Source organism: Diceros bicornis, chromosome 1 (assembly GCF_020826845.1).
Source record: "Diceros bicornis minor isolate mBicDic1 chromosome 1, mDicBic1.mat.cur, whole genome shotgun sequence".
Taxonomy (NCBI): domain Eukaryota; kingdom Metazoa; phylum Chordata; class Mammalia; order Perissodactyla; family Rhinocerotidae; genus Diceros; species Diceros bicornis.
In genome coordinates, this window is record NC_080740.1 from 67,013,678 (window position 1) to 67,039,634 (window position 25,957).

Consider the following 25,957-nt stretch of genomic DNA (forward strand, 5'->3'; position numbering starts at 1 on the left):
CTCTGCCCGCGCCGCCGTGTCCTCTCAGCCCCGCCACGGCGGAGGACGCGCCACGGGGCCTCGTCGCGCGAGGCGGCCCGGCCCCGAGAGGTGAGAAGAGGGGCGGGGACGCGGGAAGGGGGAAGGCAGCGGCGCCGGCCACCACGCGGTCGCGGTCAGCGGGCCCCTCAAGGGTCGCCCTGGCCTGTGTCCCAGGCATGGTGGGAGGAAGCCCGGACCAACGGTAGCCGCCGGCGTCGAGGCCGGGCCGTGGGAGGTGGGCGTGCATGGGGTAAGCCCTCGCTCGGCGGGGGCAGGGCGAGTGTCAAAGCCCCACCTCCCCACCCGGTGACCAGACCCCGCTCTTCCGGCCGAGGGCTGCCCACCCTCCACCCCACACGTCACGCCAGCGCCCCCGCCTCTCGCAGATAACGGTGCTGCTCTTCGGCCCCAGTCCTCGACGAGCCGTCTCAACCCAGATATCTGGCAGCAGGACCAAGGAGATGAGCCACGACCGCCCTCCCACCCCCCCACCCTTTGGACAGATGGGGAAACTGAGGCTTGGACACAAGAAAGGACTTGATTATCTTAGTTTTTAAAACCACACACCTGGTTAAGTACAAATCAGGACCTGTACTTCTTCGAGGCTCATAGACTAAGTTGAAATTCTTTCACTGGATGGATGGGAACACTCAAAGGACACAGAGAGGGCCAGGGCCTTGCCTGAAATTACACAGCAAGTCATTTGCAGAGCTAGGACTTATGAGCTCTCCCGAACTCATCAACTATCACGCTGGTCTCTTTCCTTGCACAGATTGGGGACCATGGTGAGTTAGAAGCATTTAGGACTTAAACTCCTTTCTGGCACCCATTCTGGTACCTTTTTATTTCCTCCTTGTCCCCAGGGCTCTTTATGGGAAATCTAGAACTAATGTGATATCCATTATTGAGTTAAGCAGAAGTTCTTGTTTTTGAAAATTGAGTCAGTAAGAAATGGAGAGTGAAACCTGGTGGAAAGAAATGAGCCCATTTTTTCCTTCAGGAATCTCAAGGGACAGAGACTAGTAGTTGTCATTTATTGAGCAAATGCTGTGTGCCAGGCACTGTGCTGGGCACTTTACTTGTGTTAGCTTTGCAACAACCCTGCAGATTAGGTCTTGTTATCCCCATTTTACAGGTGAGAAATTGATGCTGAGTAAAGTGAAGTTTTTTTTTACCCTGTGCCATACAGCTGTTGAAGAGTGTAACTGGGATCTGAGTAGAGAGCTGTCTGACTCCAGAACATCCTCAGTGATTTTCCAAGTATGGCCCTCAGCTCACTGGCTCAGAATCACCCAGGGTGCTGAGTCTTGGATGTCATCCCTGAATTTGCCCAAGAATCTGCATTTTAATGTCTCTGTATTTGAATATCATTGTACTGTAATGTGCTGCCTCCTAGGGGAAGATCTGGAGATGACATATTCAGGGCTTTAGAGAGATCTAGATTAGATTTACTAGGGATGATTTTTGAGCATTGCCATCACTTTCATTAAGCATAAACCCCCAGGCAGATTCTTGCCAAACTATAATTTCTTGGCACATGCTTGGTTATGGTGTGTGGGGGTGGAGGGGGAGGGGTAACTCCTTTTTGCTTACCACATAGCTGTTAAACTATTGTTCATCCATTCGATCAACACATACGTGTTAAGCACTTATTCAGGGGATACAGCTGTGAACAAAACAGCAAGTCACTACCTTTATGGGAAAGACAGACAATTAACAACAACAAAAAAATGTGTATTATGAGGTGGTGAAAAGGGCCAGGGAGAAAAATAAAGCGAAGTAAAAAGGATAGGAGTGTAAGGCAAGGGTGGGCCCAGGAGGGAGGCATGGTGGCAGCAGGGGTGCTATTTTATATATTGTGTCCAGGAAGTAACTGATGAGGGCAGCGTCTGAGCAAAACCTAAAAGAAGCGACGGGAAAAGCTAGAACAGAGCAGGGAGTAGCATTCCAGTAGCAAACGTCGATGGAGGCAGGAGCCTGCTTGGCTTGTTTGAGGCTTGTCTCGGATGCTAATTGTTCTAACCCAAATGTAGCTGTAGAGGTAAATTTTACGTTGTTGGTGCCAATAGAAAAAGAAAAAGAAAATGTTACCCATGCATGTGTGTAATATGAAAGATAAAAGTAATTTCATTTTTAATCCTTTTATCAAACTGGCTTCAAGCAGTTCGTAACCTTCACTTATTAAAATTACTAGTGGACTTAGGAATGAGTTGAGAACTTGGCCACAAAGTATTGCTTTGAACCAGCTCCTAAGACCTCTTAGCAAGGAAACAAATTTGGGGGCCATGTGGTATTTTAGAAAGTGAGCTAAGCTTGGAAATTGGAAGATGAGATTTGAGAATCTGGTCCTACCAGTTGACCAAGTGACTAAATTTTTATTTTCCTCGTATGGAGAATAGGAATTCATATTCTATTCTCGGATTTATTGAGGAGGCAAATGGGAGATGTATTTGAAATCTTTTTGAAAGCAGTGAATTACTGTGCAAGGAACTATTGAATTATTTGATTGCAATTTTGCATTAAGTTATTTTCCTGTTGGGTATTTTATTATTTTGTCTTGGGTGTTATACTAAAAGCATGTCATAGTGCTTATTTTACTGGTGCTGGTTCTTTTTGCACCACAGACATAAATGAACGTTGTTAGTCGTTATGGTAACTGGAAAATAAGGAAGACTGTCTTCATTGTATTTACTTGAAACTTCACCTGTTTGTTCATTTCAGTAAACACAGATGTATAGACATACACACCAAGTGTGAGGCACCATGTTAGGTGCTCTGTTTTGTAGAAACGAGGATGACTGGGTGTCTGCTCTTATAATGTAAACTCTAGTTTGAGAGACATGTAAAATTAACTGCTAAATAATTATATGTAATATGTTGGGGAAGCATAGCCTAAGAAGTTTCAGCCCCCTTATCCTCTGGCATTTGAAGTGGGCTTTAAAGGATTAGAAAAAGGACCAAGATGATAGAGATAGAAGGGAAAGGCATCCTAGACTGAAGAACAATATTAGCATAAAGGCCCAGAGGAGCAAAGGATGCTTAATATATCATGGATTAGTGACTGGAACACTGTGCATGGAAGGAACCAAAAGAAAGGCAGTTTTAGGCTCGTTCACAGAGAGAAGACTGTACTGAAGTTTTTAGGCTATATTTAGTAGGAGGTGGGGAGCCATTGCAGATTTTTGAAGAGTGTGTCCAAATGGTTTGCTCTCATGTAGTTAATGAATGCTTCTTTTGAAGAACAGGCAGCATAGCATAGTGGTTAAAAAATGTTGGTTCAATTAAGTGTTTAAAGCTGAAGTGTGTCTGCAGCTTGCAAATAGTTCAGGGGAAAAAACAAACACAAAAAAACCCAAACAAGCCAACCTGTGTATATGGAGAGTGCGAAAGTACAGATGTAGGAAAACGTTAACAATTGGTGAATTGTTCATTTGTTAAATAGGTGAACTGTGAATATACCAGCGTTCCATGTATCATTCTTTCAACATTTCTGAAGATTTGAAAAGTTTTAAAATAAGCAGTCCTGAGACAGAGAATGGGTTTGAATCAGACAGGCTTTGGTTCCAGTCATGGTTCCATTGCTTACAAGCACTGTGTGTACTGGAAAATTATTTCCAAACTACACAGTCCACACCTACTCCAGCCCAGTTTAACTGAGATTTTTCCATATTAAGAGAAGAGACTTTTTTGGTAGATGACTTGTTCACATACTAGGTTACTGTCAAGACTTCAAGTTTTCCACAAACTTTAGATCTAGGTTATTTTATGTGGTTGCTGTTTATTTCCTCTTCTCTGTCTTCTTTTGGATTATTTAGTATTTTCTCTGATTCCATTTTATCTCCTTCGTTGGCTTATTAGCCATAACCCTTTGTTATTAATGGGATTGCTTTAGGGTTTATAGTGTGCATCTTTAACTTATTACTGTCTACCTTCAAGCGATAAACCATTTCATGAACAGTATAAGAACCTACAGTGCTATACTTGCTTTCTCTCCTCCTGGTTTTGTGTATGTTAAAATATATGTAACATAAAATTGGCCATTTTACTATTTTTAAGTAAATACAATTTTAAGTACAATTCAGTGGCATTAAGTATATTCACAATGTTGTGTAAGCATCACTACGATTTCCAAAACTTGAAACAGAAACTCTATGACCGTTAAGCAATAACTCTCCATTCCCCCTAGCCCTTGGTAACTTAGCTAATCTATTTGCTGTCTTTATAAATTTGCCTATTCTAGATATTTCATATGAATGGAATCATACAATATTCATCATTTTGTGTCAGGCTTGTTTCACTTTGCATAATGGTTTCAGGGTTCATCCTTGTTTGTAGATGAAGAGTATCAGAACTTCATTCCTTTTAAATGGCTGAATATATTCCATTGCATGGCTTATACCATATTTTGTTTATGCATTTATCTGCTGAGGGCCACTTGGGTTGTTTCCGCCTTTGGCTATTGTGAATAATGCTGTTAAGAACATTCGCATGCAAGTATTTGTTTGAGTCCGTATTTTCAATTCTTTTGGAATGTATACTTAGGAATGGAATTGTTGGGTCATATAGTAATTCTAGTAATTCTAATATAGTTTAGCTATTTGAGGAACCACCAAACTGTTTTCTACAGTGGTTGTACCATTTTACAGTACCACCAGCAGTGTAGTAATTATTTTTCAAAGAAACAAAAATCAGATTTTAAAAGTCAAAGTTAATTACAAATATATAATTTATATAAAAATAAATAAATATATAAATATATAATATATTAATAACTTTTCATAATAAAAACCAAGCTATCCATCACAAACTACTTATTAAGTGCCTCCTGTGTGCCCAGTTCTATGCTAGGTATTGTGAGAGTACAGAAAAAGCATAAAACATCTCCTTGAATCATTTTTAATCTAGTTGGGAAGATAAAGTATATATTCAACAAACATTTATTGAACATCTAAACAACAGGAATTCAGAGAAGAATGAGATACCATTTATATACTGATGACCTGTGTACCCTTGCCCCACCCCATTTTTCCAATTTTGGCTTCTCTCCTGTCCTTGAGACCCCCATTTCTAATTGCTTACTGGGCATCCTTATTTGGGTAGCTTATAGAAATCTCAAACCTATGAAACCTGAAGTCACACTTTTTGCTGACTGTCTGTCCATTTCCTCCTCCATATTCCTGTACACCATCCTTCCTTTTGTGTAGTCTACCTCAGAATTCATCTTAGATTTGTCCGTCTGCTTTAAGCACCATCTCTTGTCTAAGTTTTACCACTGAAACGTCAAGCCTCCTCCATCCCTGCCCTGCCTTGGGGTTTACGCCTGTGTCATCACAGCTTACAGGACAAGTCCAGGCTTCTTGGGATTACGTAAGGAACTGACTTTTCACTCCAGTCTTATCTCTGCAGCTTCACTCCAGGATTCTGGCGTTCTAGGTGACTTTTTCCTGGGTCGTGGATTATATTGGGACCTTTCACTTGCCTGAGTTTCCTTTCCTATCTCCTTTGCAACTTCTTTGTATTGGCCTGCAGCTATTCTTCACTCAGAATATGCCAACCTCTGTTATGAAACTTAGAGTGTTATAGTTTATCTGTTCAGAGCTCTGTCTATACCCACTGATTTTGGGTAGAAACTGTGTTTCTTATTCCTTTTAGCAAGAATTTACTGATCTCCTACTATGTGTTAAGCATTCTTCTTGGTACTGGGGATACAGTACATATAAGAAAGACTATAAATAATAGGTTTTTAAAATATATAAATATGTAATATAATTTCAAAAGTCACAAGTGCTATGGAGAAGATAAAGCCAGATAAGGGTTTAGAGAGTGATGTAGTGGGGGGTATTATGTTATTTGGGATGGTCAAGGAAGGCTTCTCTCGGAAGGTGAAATATAAACCGAGACCTGAAGGATGAGAAGAGGCCTGTAAAGATCTGGGGTATGATGATTCCAGGCAAAGGAACTTGAGCAAGTGCAAAGACCCTAAGAAGAAAATCAACTTGGCATGTTCCAGGAACAGCAAGAAGGCCAGTAGGAAATGAGGGTGGAGAGGTATGCAGGATTCAGATATTGTAGGGTATTACGTAGTCCAGGTGAGGCATGATGGAGGGTAGTGAGAAGTGATTGGATTCCAGATACTTTGGGCAGTAGGTAGACGACAGGTATGTTCTTCAAGGTGGAGCAGACAGGACTTACTAATGGATTATATATGGGAGTAGGGAGTAGGGAAAGGAAAGATTGACTCCTAGCTTTGGGGTCTAGGTTCTGATGCATTGTGTCTAGCACAGTGGTTAGCTTATAGTAGGCGCTTAATAGATGTTTATGATTTGATGAAAACCAGTAACCAGTGTGTAGGAGCTCACATAGAAAAGTTAATTAATCCAGCCTTGGCAGGCTTGTTGGCATTTTTTAATATTTGTGAAGTAAGCAAGGGTTATAGGCCTGCAGAACAAAGATGAGTCTGAATTTTCATCTGATGGGAGTCGGTCCTTCCTTTTCCTTCAGGGGGCCAGTCTCACAGTGTTAACTTCTCAATCTAGAGCAAGGGCCTTGGACAGTGGCCTGGGCTCCAGCCATCCTGGTTGCAGGCACCTGTGAATGGGATGGAGATGAATACAGAAGCCTTTGCTCATCCTTGGCTTCCCTGGGCCTTACAATGCTGTGATCTTCCCTGGACTTGTCTGACAACAGTGCGTTGGAGGATAGGACCGTGTAAATGGAGATTCTGTCTTGGTTGTACCGCTTTATGGTTTAGTTTTGTTTTTCTAAACAATCTTAAATTATTTTTTATTTATAAAAGGCAAAAAAGTAAAATATTAATTGCTTAATAGAAAAAATTAATTAAATAACAGACCAGAAGAAGTAATAAGATAATACATGATTATTTATCAAATGAGTGATATAGTAAGTGATTTTCTCAAGAACCTTCAGGGACTATACACTGCCTGCAGATTAAAGTCTGTTTTTTTTAACCTGGCATCCAGGGCCCTCCAGAATCCCCCCACGTACCTTTGCAGCGTCCTCTCCCACATGCATCACTGCTTTAAACATACCATTCTAATTCCTGCTTCTTTTCCTCCAACCTCAGATCTGTTGCTGTTTGTGTTTTCTTCTCCCTCATTCATTTTCCTAGTCTTCCTCATCTTTTCAGTTCTGACTCAGACTTCAGAGCCCAGGTGAGATATGTTCTTCCCTTGAAGACTTTCTAAACTATTCCAGCTCTTGCAGATTTCTCCCCTGCTTAGATGCTATGATGATAGTAGTTGGCAGCTTCAGTTTTATTTAGCAGTGAGGTTGTGGCACACATACACAGAGCAGAGCATGAATATGGAACCATTATGTTTCAGACTTGACCATTCCCCTCTGAAAACTATCACCCTCTGAAAGGGCATTTCACTTTCACAAACTGCAAAAGTGTTTTATATGCACTATTAGTTAAAATTATATGCTGTAATTGCTTACCAAAAGTAGACATTGTTTCACTTATATCTGCAAATTTTCAAATAGAAGTTAGCTGACCACTATCAGGCTTATATAGAAGAGCTGTCCCTCTGTTCTAGTCCAGTGCTCTTAGACTCTCAGTAATTCACATGGGAAATTGTGCCAGTGCTGCTGTTTGTCACCTGGATAAGACCACTTTCTAGATAGTCACAGTTGCATGTGCCCAATTAAAGATGAAAATACAGAGATGTGTTTTCTTTTGTGTTGCCTGTACTGCCATTATACTTCAATATTGCGTGTGTAAATGTATTTTTCAAAAATGTTTTATTGGTTTTTTCCTCCCATAATGTGGAAGAGTAATGTGGAAGGTTCAAGTGTTTTCCTCTTGAGTCAGTCCACTCTCAATTATTGCTGTTAATCAAGGGGGTTATTAGCCTAGATGATACAGTAAAATCCTGTTTCACTGAACTTTATTGAATGTATAGTTTGTATTCCAGCCTTTTTAAAATGGAAGTCTGGTTGTAGACTATATTCCAAGGATAAACACTGTAATTTATTAATTTTCATGAAGCAATTGGTGAATACTAAAAGTGAACGCAATTACAGGCTTGAGGAAGTGAGAGAATTTTTGTGCAAAAAGGGATATTTGAAAAGTATGTTCCAAAGTAGGTATTTCCACCTTAAAATAAATATTGCTTTGCATCCTCCTTTTTCTGTATTTGAGTTATTTGTTTAGCAAACATTTTAGTTCATGTTTTGGAAAGCATATACCTGGATACCTTGGGGGATTCAAAGATGAACCAGAATGGAGCTTGCTCTCAAGGAGCTTAATTTGTATGCAGGTCATACCTACAATTTAAAGATAATTTTTAATGTAGTTTTATAATGTTTTGGGTTTTAAAAAGAAAAAATATAAATAGTTTTGATGAGAATCTTAGGGGGTGAGTAAAATAGGTAAAGAGACTGTAGATAGCTTTTGGATTCAGACTGATGGCTGAATCATTTCCATTTCTGGAACTGTTTGTGAGTGAATAACCTAAGTTTTGGAGAGCTGAAGATGGAATAGGACCATGGCTATGAGTATAGAGAAAGGAGAGTTAAGTACAAGTTTGTAGATATCAGTGCTGGGTTATTTTGGGTAGCAAGTAGGTGAAACTGGGATATGTAGGGTAGCTGAATTCTAAAGTGTTTAGAAGCACGTGTAGTTAGAGGAAGCTAATTAGATAGGTGGTAGGAATAGTACCATGCTCAAAAAAGAGCTATTCTTGGAATCCTAAAATCTGGATTTTATTACCTGGCTGAGTCACTTACAAGCTAACTAAATTACTAAATTGGGCAAGTCTTTTCAATTTATAATCTATCTGTATATTTCTTTTTCTTTTTTTTTTTTTGGTGAGGAAGGTTAGCCCTGAGCTAACATCTGTTGCCAATCCTCCTCTTTTTGCTGAGGAAGATTGGCCCTGGGCTAACATCTGTGCCCATCATCCTCTTCCTTCCCTTTATATGTGGGATGCTGCCACAGCATGGCTTGATAAGCAGTGCTTAGGTCCGCACCTCGGATCCGAACCTGCGAACCCTGGGCCACCGAAGTGAAGTGTGTGAACTTAACCACTACACTACCAGGCTGGCCCATAAAGTGAGTTTGTTATAGACAGCATATAGTTGGGTCTTACTTATTTCCTCTAATCTGACAATCCTCTGTCTTTTAATTGACATGTTAGACCATTCACATTTAACGTGATTATTTATAGATTTGGATTAGACTCTACCTTCTTGCTAGTTGTTTTCATTTTGTTCCATCTGTTTTTGGTCTCTTTTTTTCCTGTTTTTCTGCTTTCTGTGGAGTTAATTGAGAATTTTTTATGATTCCATTTTATCTCCACAATTGACTTATTATTTATACCTTAAAAAAAATTTAGTGGTTACCCTTGGGTTTACAATATACATCTTTAACTAATCAGGCCTACTTTCAAATAATATTACATCACTTCACATCTGGTAAGACTTTACAATTCCCCTTCCCGTTCGTTGTGCTTTTGTTTTCATATATTTTATTTTGTATATGCTATAAACAAAATGTATTCCTATTTTTGCTTTGACAGTTATCTTTTAGAGCAATTCAAGATTTTTTTTTAATTAAAAAATTGATTTTATTTTATCTTCATTTGTTCCACTTCCTGGACTTTCTTTCTTTGTTGTGTGTTGTTGTGTAGACCTGAGTTTCTGTCTGGTATATGTATATATAGTAGTGCTGGTCTGCTTGTAATATATGCTCTTAGTGTTTGTTTATCTGAGAAAGTTTTTATTTCTCTTTCATCTTTTAAAAGATATTTTCTCTGGGTATAGAATTCTGGGTTGACAATTATATTTCTGTGATAAAAATATCACTCCATCATCTTCTGGCTTGTATGATTTCCAATAAGAAGTCTGTTATAATTCTTATCTTTGTTCCTGTGTATGTAATGTGTGTTTTTTTCTTTGCCTGTCTTCAGGATTTTATCTTTGTCTTTTGTTTTCAGTAGCTTGAATATGATGTGTGTAGGTGTGGGGTTTTGTTTTGTTTTGTTTTTATATTTGTCCTCCTTGGTATTCTCTGAGATTCTTGGATCTATAGTCTGATGTCTGTTATTAATTTTGGAAAATTCGTGGCCATTATGTCTTCAAATATTTTTTCTGCCCATTCTCTGTCTTCTTTTGAGATTCTAATCATGCATATGTTAGATTATTTAATCTGTCCCACTGCTCTCAAATGTTCTTTTACATTATTGTTATCGTTTTTTGGGGTTTTGTTAATTATTTTTTTTAAGGGATAATTTATTTTTTTTGAGGAAGATTGGCCCTGAGCTATAACATCTGTTGCCAGTCTTCCTCCTTTTTCCCTTTTTTCTCTCCAAAGCCCCAGTAGATAGTTGTATGTCATAGTTATATATCCTTCTAGCTGCTCTGTGTGGGACACTGCCTCAGCATGGCCTGATGAGCAGTGAGTAGGTCTGCACCCAGGATCCAAACTGGCGAAGCCCGGGCTACTGAAGCACAGTGCGCAAATTTAACCGCTACACCACTGGGCCAGCCCCTGGGTTTTTTTTTAATTCTTTTTTTTTCTTTGTGTTTCAGTTTAGACAATTTCTATTGCTCTATCTTCAGTTTCATTAATTCCTTCTTTGGCTCTGTCAAGTTTACTGATGATAGAAGTATTAATTTTTATCTTTTTCCTTCCCAGATAATAGCCATATAGGGCAAGATATGGATTTTGTTAGTTTTTTCTTATGCCTCTTTTGCATATCTTAGGTTTGGAAAAGGCTTTTGACCCAGAAATCACCAAGAGCTGTTCCAAAATAGAAGGGCGTAAGAAATGTACTCAGACTAGGTTGGCCTGAAGTAGGAAGTCAGAAGAGTTATAGACAGGTTGCATTGAAGAGTGAAGACCTGCTGTGTGTATCCACCAATCTGATTGACTTGCTCAGGGTAAGTGGTCATCTAAATCTTTCCTTCCTTACCTACTTAACAAGATCACCAAAGTAACTGTTATTTTACTCTTGTTCAGTGGGATGATCCTTCATCTTAAAATTAATGTGAGTTACTTTCACATATCTTGTGTTCTTGAATAGGTCATGGGTCCTGGATAATGGCATCTTGGTAACCTTAGATTTATAGAATCTCACAAGGGCCTATTTTCTGTCAATTCCAAAACAGGAAGCTTCCTGAGTCCTCTGTCTAATATATTTTATCTCTAGCTGGCTACAGTCATAAATTTGTTTCTTCTTTTATTCTTTCATTCATTCAAACATTGTGTAAGCCTGCTATCTCAGAGTTACTATATTATATTCATTGATGATTACAGTGAGGAACCAGATGTCCATTCCTCTAGGAGCTGGAGAGACTCCTATATAACTAATACAAGAGTGTACTTAGTATTATGATGGAGGTGCAGAATGCAATGGGACACAGAGGGTATAGTGATTCATTGGAGCTAGGAGAAATTGGTCAGTGCTTTGTGTAGGAGGGAGCATTTTAACTGGGTTTTAAAAATGGTTAGGATCTTGGGGCTGGCCCGGTGGCATGGTGGTGAAGTTTGTGTGCTCCGCTTCGGTGACCAAGGCTTTACGGGTTCAGATTCTGGGTGCAGTCCTACATCACTTGTCAAGCCATGCTGTGGCTGCAACCCACATACAAACTAGAGGAAGATTGGCACAGATGTTAGCTCAGGGCCAATCTTCCTCAAGCAAAAAGGGGAAGATTGGAAATAGATGTTAGCTCAGGGCCAATCTTCCTCACCAAAAAAAAAAAAATGGTTAGGATCTAGACAGGCAGAGAGGTGGATGGCCATTCTAAGCTAAACTAATAACATCACAAAGACACTCATTTGTGAAGTATTTAGTAAATAGTTTATACTCTGTTCCTTTGAGAGCCTGTTTCTTTTTCCTCCTCTTTTTTACTCTTATTACAACGACTTATTTTTTTGTCATTCCTTCTCTTTTTGGTTAGTTTTACCTTCTTTGTTTTCCTACGGTTCTTAGTGGTAGGTCCTATGGCACCAGTTATGTAGTTAAGGACCCAGAGATGAAGGATCACCTGGTTACCCTCCAAGTGGACAAGCAGGGCAACATTAGTCCTCTATTCAGCCTGTGCTTAGAGTATGTACTTAGAATAGTAAAGTGAATGTTTCTTTGCATGAGCATGGGCCCTGCCCACAGGGCAGATATGACTCTATACTAGAATAAAGTAGAATAGATGGAAGCTTTTCAGAGCATATATCAGACACTTACCCCCTCAGCCCACCCCATGCTCGTGACATTTGTTTGCTTCAACAGTCTTTTAACTTCTCTCTCCTCTTTCCTACCAAGCAAGGGGGTGCTGTTCAAAGACCTAAATGCATTTTGCTCTAGTTTCTTTCTGTTTTCAAAAAACATGTATCTTTACTCTGTCTCTCTCTTTCTCTTTTTTATGTTTATTTTCAACAATTAGTGGGTTATTTAAAAAGGGGCACCTCTCCCCCCAAAAAAAGGGTCCAGCTTCCTTGTTTCAGGGACTTGCAGGTAGGGGTGAAGGTTTGGGACTAGATCTTGTTTTGCAGTATGTCTGGGAGTGAAAAATCTGGAGAGAAGACCGTTGATAGCATAAAGAAAGGAGGAGACAGGCCACCCTGATACTTCTTCTGGAGAAAAAACTGCAGGGGGAGCCAGGCAGAGATGGAGAAGAATCCCTGATGATGCATATTCTTGGGAAGTCCTGTAGCCAGTGAATTCTTTGCTTTGACTTGGATGTTTATGGTCTGATTCTTTTTTCCCCATTTTCACAAATGAGGCTTAACTAAGGAAAGTGAATATAAGATACCTACCCCAAAACTGAACTCTTAATTCTCATGAGTGATAAGTAAGACTGTTAAATTTTGTGAGCACTGAGAATTACTTAATCAGTTAACCCTGTGTTTTCTTTAGGGTAGGAGGCTGAAGCATCTGTCTCCAGAAATGTCTTCAGAAAGTAAAGAGCAACGTGACCTTTCACCCAAGGACTCAGTTGAAGGAAATGACCGATACAGTCATCCATCTAGGATCCATCCGGAGCTTGAAAAGGAATCAAGTACTGACTTCAAGCAATTCGAGGCCAGTGATCCATGCAGACCTTATCCTAGGATCCATATGGAGCCTCAAGAGAAATCAAATACTAACTGCAAGCAATTTGTCATCAAAAAACTACAGAAGAGTTGCCAGTGTAGTCCAACCAAAGCAAAAAATATGATTTTTGGTTTCCTTCCTGTTTTGCAGTGGCTCCCAAAATATGATCTAAAGAAAAACATTTTAGGAGATGTGATGTCTGGCTTGATTGTGGGCATCTTATTGGTGCCCCAATCCATTGCTTATTCTCTCTTGGCTGGCCAAGAACCTATTTATGGTCTGTATACATCTTTTTTTGCCAGCATCATTTATTTCCTATTGGGGACCTCCCGTCACATCTCTGTGGGCATTTTTGGAGTACTGTGCCTTATGATTGGTGAGGTGGTTGACCGAGAAGTACACAAAGCTGGCTATGACACTGTCTATATTGCCCCTTCTTTAGGGATGGTTTCAAATGGGAGCATATCATTAAACCAGACATCAGACAGGACATGTGACAAAAGTTGCTATGCAATTAAAGTTGGCAGCACTGTAACCTTTATGGCTGGAATTTATCAGGTAAGAAACAATGGAACAAGTGGTGGTTTCTGGCAAAAGAAATTACTATACATGAAATCTCAGATCCGTGGGGGATCTTAGAGATCATAATAATTAAGGCTGTCATTTATTTAATGCTCAGGATATGTGAGGGGTAGAGCCAAAATTCAAAGCCTGGTTTGACTCCACAGGTAAGATAAGGCTGCATCTCTTTTCTCAACCCTAGGCTGCCTCTTAACCAGTGAATTTCAGTCAGTCAGATTTTAATTATTTGGTTGTAAAAATTTAGACCAGAAAGGGACCTCAGACCACCTAGTATAACTCCTTAATTTTATATGTTGAGAAACATTGGTTTGCTTGTGTGGTCGGTTATTGGCAGAGCCAGCATTAACAATCAGGCGGGAGGGTAACAGAATGGGGGTTGGGGAGGAGGAGTGCAGGTGTTTTTGAAACTATAGATGACCCCCGCGTCCTTCCTTTAGAGTTGCTGCTCCTAGTGAGTGACTCTCACCAAAAATAGTTCTCTCAGACTGTTGGGGAGGGAAAAAGCTGAGAACCACTATTTCATATTATCAGCCAAGAGAAAGGAGTAGAAATGAAATTCTTCTTGGGTCTCTCGTAGAATCCATTAATCTGCCATTATCGTCATGCCCCTGCCTTTTGGCATCCAGGAGTTAGTGCCAGCATTAAACCTCCTATTACAGGCATTTGGAACCAGTAAGGGAAGGGGAAGAGTCGCTCACTTGATTTGGTGCTTGGATGAGGAGGAAAGGGAGAAGGGGGTGATGTGCAGAAGAGTTGTGCTCCTCAGAGTCCATTTTTGCTTTTTTGTTAGTATGTCTCACCAAGAATGAGGAATGTCACAGTAGAATTCTGAAGAATTATTGGGAAGAGGAAAAAAACAAAGAAATAAAAAAGTTGTATCTTTGAGGATGCCAAATTAATATGGGAAGCAGTATGGCATAAGCACATATATACTGGATGAGACTAGTTTCTCAATATAAGGTTAGATTAAAGAGAGTTCTGTAATTTCAAAAGTGTGATTCTATTTTGGTGTGAATCTAATTTTTGGTTTTATCAGTGGAAACTTTACTTTTATGGTAATAATTTGTAGTTTAAAGAAAACACATGGTTTTTAATTAGAAGAATTCTTCCAATTTGAGTTTTTATGATTTCTCATGGATCCTTGAGAATTTTTTTCTTTTTGAAAGAGGTCTGAACCTTATTCAAGTTTAAGAAACATTGTACAAGAAGGTAGGAATCCTTAATTCTTGTCTCATCTGGGCTGTTGAGTAACAGTGTGACCTTGGGCAAGTTGCTTAGCCTTCTGAGTCAGTAAAATGAACTCTCTCTATGTAAAATTAGAGGATTGATACATGATTGTGTTTTTTCTAGCTGACATTCTGTGATGCTCTGATGGTATGTCTCCATGCAAAGGAATGCCTGGGTAATACAGGATTAGAAGCTTTTCCATTTATATTTAACGCTTATATATCCTTCCTTTCAGGTAGCGATGGGCTTCTTTCAAGTGGGCTTTGTTTCTGTCTACCTCTCAGATGCCTTGCTGAGTGGATTTGTCACTGGTGCCTCCTTCACTATTCTTACATCTCAAGCCAAGTATCTCCTTGGGCTCAGCCTTCCTCGGAGTAATGGCGTGGGCTCGCTCATCACTACTTGGATACATATCTTCAGAAACATCCATAAGACCAATGTCTGTGACCTCATCACCAGCCTTTTGTGCCTTTTGGTTCTTTTGCCAACCAAAGAACTCAATGAACGCTTCAAGTCCAAGCTTAAGGCACCAGTTCCTACTGAACTTTTTGTCGTTGTGGCAGCCACATTAGCCTCTCATTTTGGAAAACTAAATGAGAAATACAATACCAGTATTGCTGGACATATTCCCACTGGGTTTATGCCACCCAAAGCACCAGACTGGAACTTAATTCCTAGTGTGGCTGTAGATGCAATAGCTATTTCTATCATTGGTTTTGCTATCACTGTATCACTTTCTGAGATGTTTGCCAAGAAACATGGCTACACAGTCAAAGCTAATCAGGAAATGTATGCCATTGGCTTTTGCAATATCATCCCTTCCTTCTTTCACTGCTTTACTACTAGCGCAGCTCTTGCAAAGACGTTGGTTAAAGAATCAACGGGCTGCCAAACTCAGCTTTCTGGTGTAATGACAGCTCTGGTTCTTTTGTTGGTCCTCCTGGTAATAGCTCCTTTATTCTATTCCCTTCAGAAAAGTGTCCTTGCTGTGATCACTATTGTAAATCTCCGGGGAGCCCTGCGTAAATTTAAGGATCTGCCCAAGATGTGGAGGGTTAGCAGAATGGATACGGTTATCTGGTTTGTTACTATGCTGTCCTCTGCACTGATAAGTACTGAATTAGGCCTGCTTATTGGGGTTTGTTTTTCTATGTTTTGTGTCATTCTTCGCACTCAGAAGCCAAAGATTTCATTGCTTGGCTTGGTGGAAGAGACTGAAATCTTTGAATCCATGTCTGATTACAAGAACCTTCAGGCTAAGCCGGGCATCAAGATTTTCCGCTTTGTAGCCCCTCTCTACTACATAAACAAAGAATGTTTTAAATCTGCTTTATACAAAAAAACTCTCAACCCAGTATTAGTAAAGGCAGCTCAGAAGAAGGCAGCAAAGAGAAAGATGAAAAAGGAAGCAGTAACTCTCAGTGGAATCCAGGACGGAGTTTCAGTGCAACTTTCCTGTGATCCCTTGGAGCTCCATACCATAGTGATTGACTGCAGTGCAATACAGTTTTTAGATACAGCAGGGATCCATACACTGAAAGAAGTTCGCAGAGATTATGAAGCCATTGGTATCCAGGTTCTGCTGGCTCAATGCAATCCCTCTGTGAGGGATTCCCTGGCCCGGGGACAGTATTGCAAAAATGAGGAAGAAAACCTTCTCTTTTATAGTGTATATGAAGCGATGGCTTTTGCAGAAGAATCTCAAAATCAGAAAGGAATATGTATTCCCAATGGTCTGAGTCTTTCCAGTGATTTATTGAGATAGTAGATGTCCTTTGTAGATACACAAATGCAGCAGAGCTTATAGTAAGGCAGAATCAAAAAGAAGAAAATATTGTGATTTCAAGCTTTCTTGCAGATATGAGGTATTCTTGCAATTAAGTAAATATCTATTGAATTGAACTGTAAACTTAATCATCATCCTGTTTTAAGAGATATGCATTTGGACTCTTCCTTCTTCCAGAGGTAAAGGGGTGAAGCTGGCATTTACATGAGAAGTGCTAGAACCACCTTCACATGGCTCCTTGGAGAGGGAGTGGAAAGGAGGCAGGGAAAGAATGTTATGTCTGCTCATGTACCAGCAGGCCAAGAGGCTTCTGGAGCACAAGGTAATAACTAGACAAGTTTGTTCTTGTGCTTCTCTATTCCCAGTCTTTGCTCCCCAGACGGCAGTAGGATCTCCGGCTTTTAATAGGAAAGCACCATTGGTCTCCTTAAAGCAGAGAACCGTGGACACAGTCTCATCAGTAGTGTGACAGCTGAGCTGGTTTGTGAAATCCTACCAGCCAGCCTCTCTTTATACAGAACATTCTTTGTAATATATTTGATGTTTTTAGTCATGCCTTTGTGTTTAGGGTCTGTAGGTAAGAGCAAGGAGCTCTTCCTAATCAGCAAGAAGAATGGGAATCCTCACTGTCTGCTCATGGTGATCTCTATCTGTCCCTGTTTCTGAGTATTTCTCTACCATTAAGTTCTATTTTAGCTTTCAGTCATGTAATGTGTTTCTTATGGACTCTGTCCTAAACTGCTGTGTCTAATTACCAGTAACAAGCTTGCCAGACAGAAGGCAGAATGCTGACTCAGCAATTCTATACAGCATTTTAAATGAGCTTTTGGCAAACTGTTGAGGATGAGTTGCAAAAAAACAGATTGACAGTTTCCTATAAGAATTTGTTTACTTAGCAGTGAATTTTTTTTCCTTCCCATGGCATTTTAGCAAAGGTGGGCTGGGAATTAAGAGTCTTTCTCAAATAGAAACTACTGTTCATCTTTACTCTGCAAGAAAAATTTATTATAACCAATAAAAGTGATAGAGTGCTTCCAAAAGAACATCAATAATTAATTTGTAGATATTTTAGTGAAAACAAAGCTAATGCTTACTGCCATGCACTCTGTTGATGTACAATAAATATTGATGACAATGACAGCTTTTAACTCTTTAGGCCACCTAAAATTATTATGCAAGAGGATTTAGAAGCATCACATTCATACAACCCAAGTTCTGTGGGTGTATTATTTATGATAGCTGGCCACAGGTTGTGGCTACAGGAATAGTTCCTTTTGAAAAGCAAGAATGTCCATCATTGAAAGCTTATAGTTCTGTATCTGGAGCTGATAGGTGAGAAAAAAACTAGGTTTTCCAAAGTTAGGACCAAGAGACTAATTTATGTGAGATTGAAACATTTAGCCACACCATTTAAAACGAACAAAATAGTAATTGCAAAAGTGCAATGTAATTTTTTAACCTCGTGCTGCATTCTAAACAGTTTAATTATTTATGAGAAGCAAACCCTATGTGTAGGACATCTATTGGAATGGGATACTTGTAGGACACTTTTAAACATATTTAGCTTTCTTGTTGGATCCATAAACTGCAAGTGTTGCTTTTCTGTTGGTAGAGTTCTGCCCGTCTGTTTACATGGAAAATGTCTTTCCGTTGTTAAAGCAGTTTCTTGGTAGAAAAGCTGGATTTCTATCTTTGAGGTGATTAACATCATGATTAAATGTAATAGTGTCCTGAATTTTGACATCCTTTTAGAAGTTAAGTCTAGAATTGCAGAAATGCTATCTGCTGTTTGTGTTTTGTTTGTTTTTAGCCAATATTTGCCCTTTCTGTCCAGTCTTATGAATACTAACAGTAAAATCACAGTATCTTGGTGGGTCATTTGTTTTTAATCCCCCTTGTACCTCCTCCAAGCCAGGTTTGAATCCAGACCATTATGAATGTCTAATGCCATGTAACAGAGTAATGAGTACATGTTCAAGATGACTCTATAATTTAACAAACACTAGCACAGCAAAAAAATGTCAATCCAAAGAATTTGGAAAGTCCCTTAGAAGAAGAGTAACAGGATTTGACCTTTTCCTGACATTTCTGTCCATACATGGATATAAAAAATTCTGGAGCTTTATGCAATTAGCAAATTCTTGAATTGTGTTCTGGTTTGTTACTCTCCCACCCAAACAAACAAACAAGAGATTCTGCTTCTGGTAGCCATTTGTAAAACCATTTAAGATTTCTCTAGAATTTATATCTCACCTTCTCTGCTTGGGTTGAGGTCTGCCTAAACTTATACATGGTTAATTTTTTTGTGTGTGTGTGTGAAGAAGATCAGCCCTGAACTAACATCCATGCCAATCCTCCTCTTTTTGCTGAGGAAGACCAGCCCTGAGCTAACATCCGTGCCCATCTTCCTCCACTTTATGTGGGATGCCGCCACAGCGTGGCCCAACAAGCAGTGTGTCGGTGCGCGCCCGGGATCCAAACCCAGGTCAGCAGCAGCGGAGCTTGCGCACTTAACCGCTGTGCCACGGGGCTGGCCCCTGTTAAAATTTTTTTATTGCTGATATTTAAAGGAATCAAACCTGAAACCAAAGCCTAATCCACCAGTAAAACTAGTTTTCATTTGGTTTCTTGCTCAAGGGCTTTGGACTTTAGTTCATCAGGTGATATTTTACACTTTATTGATACAAAAATATCTTGCTTACTCTAAACTTTAGAGTCTAAATGAAGCATTTTCTTATTGCTTATTGACAAATGTACAAAACTCTGAATATCATAAAATGGTCATTTAATTGAAATGTAGTGTGTACACTCTTGATGGTTAAAAGTCTTACAACCTTATTTTTTTTTTAATCTTTTTTATTTTTTATTTTATTTTTATTTTTTGGTGAGGAAGATTAGCCCTGACCTAACATCCGTTGCCAATCCTCCTCTTTTTACTGAGGGAGATTGGCACTGGGCTAACATCCATACCCATCTGACTTGACTTTATATGTCAGACATATATGCTTGACATGGCATGGCTTCATTAGCAGTGCGTAGGTCCGCGCCCAAAATCTGACCCGTGAACCCTGGGCCACCAAAGTGGAGTGCGCGAACTTAAGTATGCCACCGGGCCAGCCCCCCAACTTTACTTATTTTTAAATTTGTTACAACCAGAGGGATGGAGTGTGCCGATGCACAGAGACTAAGGATAACATTCAAGGATAACATTTAAGAGAGGGGTGACGGGAATAGACCATGGAAAAGACTACCTTGACCAAATGCCGGAGAAAAGAGGGACTCAGTTGATAGGATCCACTCCCTGGTTAGCACCACACGACAGTAGGGAGATCAGGATTAGGAGCCACACCTTAGTTTGAGAGCAAGGTCAGACCTGGGTTCTGTTTCTAGAAGGGGAGGGGCACAGATTCAGCAAAGCTGACAGAGCTGAGGAGCAGTGGTAGCCAGGGCTGGGGCAAAAGCCCAGGCTGATCTACTCTGGAGCACTAGACTGAGTGACTGTAGTACTCTCTGTGCCTCTGATGGGGGTAAAATTGACAGCTAGTTGACAATTACTTTTTTTAAGTTGATCAAAGGAAAACATGATCTGGATAGTCTGACTTAGCTTTTAAACAATAGTAGACGTTGAAGCCAAAATTTGTTGGTAAATTTACAGTATGGTAAATGGTGATCTTTAAATATGTTAGGGTTTTAGATGAGTTCATTAGACTTTTCTAATGCTAATGACTACATTTTAACAAGAACAGTAATTTTCTGCAGGGATATATTCTCTTAGTAATTTGTCATTTAAGAACACATTGTCTGAGTGTTAGCCGTGATCTTAATATAAAAATGAGAAAGGGCTGCAGTGAATTTCTTGGGAACTTAAATTGAATCTAGAAGTTATGATGATAAATTAAAGCTCTGTGATCCTTATTAAAGTTTTTAACGAATTGTTTTCCTCTATGTATTGCTATAGATGAGCCATAGGTTCTTTTGCATCCATGTAGACAATACCTCTAATACCTCCTGAGGACCCACGCGGGAGTCTAGGGCCCTGGGCCAGGTGCTGGGACTATGGTACTAAATCCAGTAGGTGGGCTATATGGTAACTCTCCTAGGTAACACAGGGGGCACTTGGAGGTGCTTTATGGAGGGGCTGAGCTGAGTCTGGACTGAGGTCTGAGCAGGAGGCAGACAACTGGGGCAGACAAGGAGGCATGGATGCCCCTGGTCTATTCAGGGAATGATTCCAGTGTGACATGGTAAAAGCCCAATTGATAGGATTTAGACATTGCTTAGTTTTTCTGTTCTTTAATGTTTCTCTTCTTTTTTTTTTTCCCTTTAATGTTTTCTTTATCTGTTCTAGTCATGCCTTATTTGAACTGGGGTTAAAAAACTGCAAAGAGGAGGAAATTGGATCTAGAAAGATTTTAGGCTTTGAACTAATTTGGCTTTTTTTTTTTTTGTATAAGATTTTAGATAATCATGAATAAAATTATGAATTTGAGTGCTAATAACAAGAATGAAAATTTTAATGGAAGAGGCCAATGTAATACACCAGCTGGTTTATCATAGCCTATTATTAAAGTAAAACACTATTGAAATACTGTAAGTTAAAGGCATTTTAGTTAAAAAACATGTTAGTAACTTTAGGAATGGGGAATTTAGATGTGGGAGTGGGGGAGATTTATTTTTATAAGGCAATTTTTATCCTGACAAGGACTATTTTTTTATAGCGTTTTGCACCTGTAATTTTAAGGTAAACATGTTAAATACAGTTAGGAAAGTTAAACAGTATACTAAATAGTGGATTTTTTTGGTGTGTATTTTGTTTTTCTCTTAGTGATGTAAAATAGGAAGGAGATAACATTGAATTATGAAAACTGGAATAGTGAGGGACACTTAATGGCTTTATTGGAGATGCCATGTTTGTGAGTCTACACTGGAACCTTCTATAACCTTTCTTGGACTTGAATTATGGCTCTGAAAAAGGCCAAATAATTACAATCTTATTACAAAATACCAATGACAAAATTTCTAACTGAAGGTTTTTTAGTTGGCAGACAGACAAGCAGCCTTAGGCAAAAAGGCTTTTTAACTGCAGCTTTAATAAACTTATTATAGGGAAGTTCTCTTCCCCACTCCATCTCCCATCCCTAAAATAAGATACTTGGAGTCAAACAGCTCTTGCCTTTTCAGTTCAAATCAGTTGGCAAATTACTGTTTGAGTTCTGATGCTGCCATGATTTCTCAACAGTTAGTGTGAACAAACCAATCTATATAAAACACTACCTTTTTGGGTCTCCTTTGAAATTTTATATACAAATCAAGACAATATCAGGGTGATAGGTGAATGAACTTAAATTCTGTCTTGTCTATTCACTAAAAAAAGTATATTACCTTTTTTTCAATTATTGAAGGCTAATGACTTGTAGGAACATGTTTTATACCACGTGTATCTTTTTTAATTAAATCAAGTGCCTTGATGCTATTCCACATAATTCATGCTTAACCTCACTCTATGGGATGAGGATGAGTTATTGATGGATTGCAGCCTATTGCAGGAGATGGGGAGTTGGTTAATAGCAGATCCTTTTCTTCTAGAAGGATATGCTCATAATGTTTATTATGTAAGATCCTATATGTGTTGAGATCTAGAGGTGTCATTTCATTTGTGTGCTAATAAATTGTTGTGCTAATAAAATATTACTCTGTGTCTAAATTAATTGCAGGGGGGTTTCTAACTTAGAAACACATTTAGGTCACCACTGAGCTTAAAATACCCCAGTAAGCTTAAAATACCATCTCTTTACATTTGGAGAGTGATTCATTCATTAATTTTCCCAACCATAACAAAAGGATCTGTCCTTATAGAAAGCGGTAAAGCATAAAGAAACCCAGTTTTTTCTTTTTTGCTTTGTGGTCCTGAGTGAGTCAGTTAATCCTTTGGGGACTCAATTTTTTCATCAGTGAAGAGGGGAGGAGGACTAGATTGCCTGAGGACCCTTTCAGTTCTCATGTTGCCTGGCTCCTATTCCATACTAGATTGGAATCAGAAAACCCAAAACTGGCTCATGTTTTACCACTGTCCTAACTCTGAATTTTGATAAGTGAATTTTAAGCCACATTTTTCCCATCAATAAATTAAAGCTAACACATTATACTAAGAGAACTGGGAGTGGAATTCCTAACTGGAGCATAACACTTCATAAGGAATAATCTGTGCCACCATGAAGCCTCTCCCTGAATGTCCTCCTCCTCCTACCTCTCTCAGCTCTGGAAGAAGTGGGAGCGTGGGTATAGGGTTAAGGAGAGTTGTAGTCTTCCTTTTGCAGTACTCCTGTAACCCTGGGTATGCTACCCCTAAGCTCATACCCACCCCAGAGAGTGAAGGAGTTGGTCTTCCAAGGGCCCTTCCCGTCTTACTGTCCTGTGCACCCACCCTGTCTACATGCAGTATCTGGGATCCAGAGCCCTGTGAAATGCCTCAAACACTCATTCTTTAGCATCTCCACCTTACAGGGCTCTGCTTCCCCATCTGTTCTTTCAGTGCTTGTGTCCTTGGCCTCTTCCCTCATTTAGCACCACTGCTTAAGTTTTATTTTCAGGTCTAGTTGAGACTGATGAAATATCCACATGTGCATGTATATACACACATGATTATAAAAAGGCTGGCTCATGGAACCCCATATCATGAACATCTTGCATTATAAGCTCTCTCCAGATGACTACATCCACATCTATGGCTTCAGTTGCCTTATTATCTGCATGCTAATGGCAGCCAAACGTGATTTCCGGCGTGACCTTTCTAGAACACCAATAAGCATATCTGTCTATATAAAGTCTCCAGAGCGGTTATTGGACAGCTCTGCCTGGATGCTCAGAGGTACCTTACATGCAGCATACCCCCAAACTCCTCTTCACCTGTTAACCTATCTTGATTATGGCATGACCCAGCTACTCAAGCCAGAAACCTGGGAAATTCTAGAATATTCCTCTTCAACTCCCACATCAAATCCATGTACCTGGTAAATCTCTCAAATCTAACATCTTTTTCTTGCCCTCAGTGTTCATCATTTCTCTTCAGGACTGCCACAGCCTAACGAGTTGATCTGTTTCTCTACAACCTGGCCTCCACAATAGTTATCAATTATTTTCTAAGAAAAAAAAAATTGACCTTTACTTTTTGTAAGTGGTTCTCCAGTGTTTTCAGGATAAGTTCAAAATTAATTCTCTAGCCAACCAGACCTTAAAAACATTGCCGTTGCTTACATCTCCATCCTCTTGTCCTGCCACACATCCTTTGCTTGACATCCCAACCTCTGATCTTAGCTGTTCCCAAATGGGCTATTTTTTTAATACCCCAGGCCTTTATATACGCTGTTCCTTCTGCCAGGCGTTGCCTCCCAGCCCCGTATGCCTAATTCCCTACTCCTCCCTCTGAGTCCTCATTAAATGTCCCATGCTCTTGGCAATATTTCCTATTGAATTGCTTTTCTCTCATGCAGGGGCTCCTTTAGGCTCCGTCTCTGTACTCCTATATATTCTCTGCATATTCTCTAAAATGGCATTTCCCACTCTTATTATTTTTTCCTCTTTATCTCCTCTACTAACTGGACTCCTTGAAGGTAGGGCCATGTACTTCATCCTTAGAACCTGTATGGCCAGCAATGAGTTTATTATAAGATCCAATATATGATTATTGCAAGCATGGATATGTTTGGTAGGTAGTTATTTTTCTAACACTGGCTCATCTGCAGAGCATGTCTATCTGTTCAGGTCAATTACATGGCCTGTGGTTATCAATAGGCTGCAAAAAGTCTCTAGCGAAGGAGTAGGTGTGTAACAGGGTGGATTAGGTGGTCCAAGGCACAGTTATTTCTAAGTTAGTTGTTTGAACAAATCCCACATCCTATGTCTCGTCTCGCTTTCCTTGTCTTCCCTCTCAATATCTACCTTGTCAGAGAAATTAGAAGTGGCTGCTCCTAGGTTTCTTCAGTTGACTAAATTGTCTCCCTTAGGTACTCCACCCCTGCCCTCTGGTGGCCAGAATATGCTACCACAGTCCACTTCAAAGAACTAAGGCCTCAGGCAGCATGAGGAGTTCTTTAATAGATTTGCAACTTTTTTGTGTGTGTGTGAGGAAGATCAGCCCTGAGCTAACATCCATGCCAATCCTCCTCTTTTTGCTGAGGAAGACCGGCCCTGAGCTAACATCTATTGCCAATCCTCCTGCTTTTTTTTCTCCTTTTTCTCCCCAAAGCCCCAGTAGATAGTTGTATGTCATAGTTGCACATGCTTCTAGTTGCTGTATGTGGGATGCCGCCTCAGCATGGCTGGACAAGCAGTGTGTCGGTGCGCACCTGGGATCCTAACCCAGGCCCCCAGTAGCAGAGCGTGCGCACTTAACCGCTAAGCCACGGGGCCGGCCCTGCAACTTTGGAATTACATTATCTGAGCCTATTTGTCGTTTTGTATTATGATTTGCTGGAAAGATTAAATGATAGGAAGTGAAACAATGCTTGATATATAATAGGCAATCAATAACTCTTAGCTTCCTTCCTTTTTAATGAAAGCCCCTCTTAGGAACAGGGCAAAGAAAACTTGAATTTTATTTATTGATCAGGTTGGGCCAGGTTCTAGAACACTGAGCCCCAAGATCCGTCAGTGGGAGAAAGGGCTGGTAAGGCAGGTCCCTGCCTCTAGATGGTACTGGTAAAGTTCTGATAGTACTGGATAGTAATGACATACATAGCATTTATAGAACACTTAGTCTGTGCCAGGTACACCTTTTTGTCCTCATGACAGCACAAGGTAGGTGCCTAGTCCCAGCACGTTGTCATACAGAGTCGATTGGTCAACTAGGGCAAAATGAAGTCCTCAAGTGGGGCTAGAGGGACCAGAGAGTCAGGGAGAAGCCACAAGGGGCTGGTGAAGACAACAGACTAAGAAGGAGTAATATCAACCTCTTTCTAAAGAAACAAAGCATCAAACAAAAAACCCTAATATCCAATAGAATCAAAGGTTCAGCCAATGTAAACCAGACTGCAAAAGCTCTTTCTTTTGTACATGATTTCCATCGACTGGGATCTAAATCATATGATGTGTTAAATGAGTCAAGAACGTGAGATTTCTTTTTTTAAAAAAAGCAAGTTTAAACATATATACTGAATACTACTATATGCAAGGCACTTAGACAAAGCCTTTCATCCTGAAGTCTTGTGTGTATAATTGGAGAATCCTGCAGTGACTTTCTGTGGAAGGAAACAGGTTTAACTCTCTATATGAGAATTCTTCATTATCAAAG

At 39.8% G+C, this 25,957-nt stretch overlaps 1 protein-coding gene across 3 annotated transcripts; it reads left to right on the plus strand.

The window, feature by feature from the left end:
* Positions 1 to 18,533, plus strand: SLC26A2 (solute carrier family 26 member 2). 3 transcript variants are annotated; one of them, XM_058543881.1, is made up of 4 exons: positions 1 to 90; positions 10,747 to 10,923; positions 12,897 to 13,631; positions 15,118 to 18,533. In XM_058543881.1, the coding sequence occupies exons 3-4, from the start codon at positions 12,927 to 12,929 to the stop codon at positions 16,645 to 16,647; spliced, it is 2,235 nt and encodes a 744-aa protein (XP_058399864.1). In that variant the 5' UTR covers positions 1 to 90; positions 10,747 to 10,923; positions 12,897 to 12,926; the 3' UTR covers positions 16,648 to 18,533. The 3 variants fall into 3 exon arrangements, with proteins under 3 accessions (XP_058399864.1, XP_058399883.1, XP_058399874.1); XM_058543900.1 differs by having other exon boundaries at positions 12,902 to 13,631; XM_058543891.1 differs by lacking the exon at positions 1 to 90 and adding an exon at positions 554 to 806.
* The last annotated feature ends 7,424 nt before the right edge of the window (positions 18,534 to 25,957 follow it).

Bases quoted from the DNA above. Each gene is read 5' to 3' on its own strand.
- SLC26A2 (XM_058543881.1), top strand. From the start codon at position 12,927: ATGTCTTCAGAAAGTAAAGAGCAACGTGACCTTTCACCCAAGGACTCA. The intron at 13,632-15,117 runs GTAAGAAACAAT...CCTTCCTTTCAG, and splicing joins TTATGGCTGGAATTTATCAG to GTAGCGATGGGCTTCTTTCA.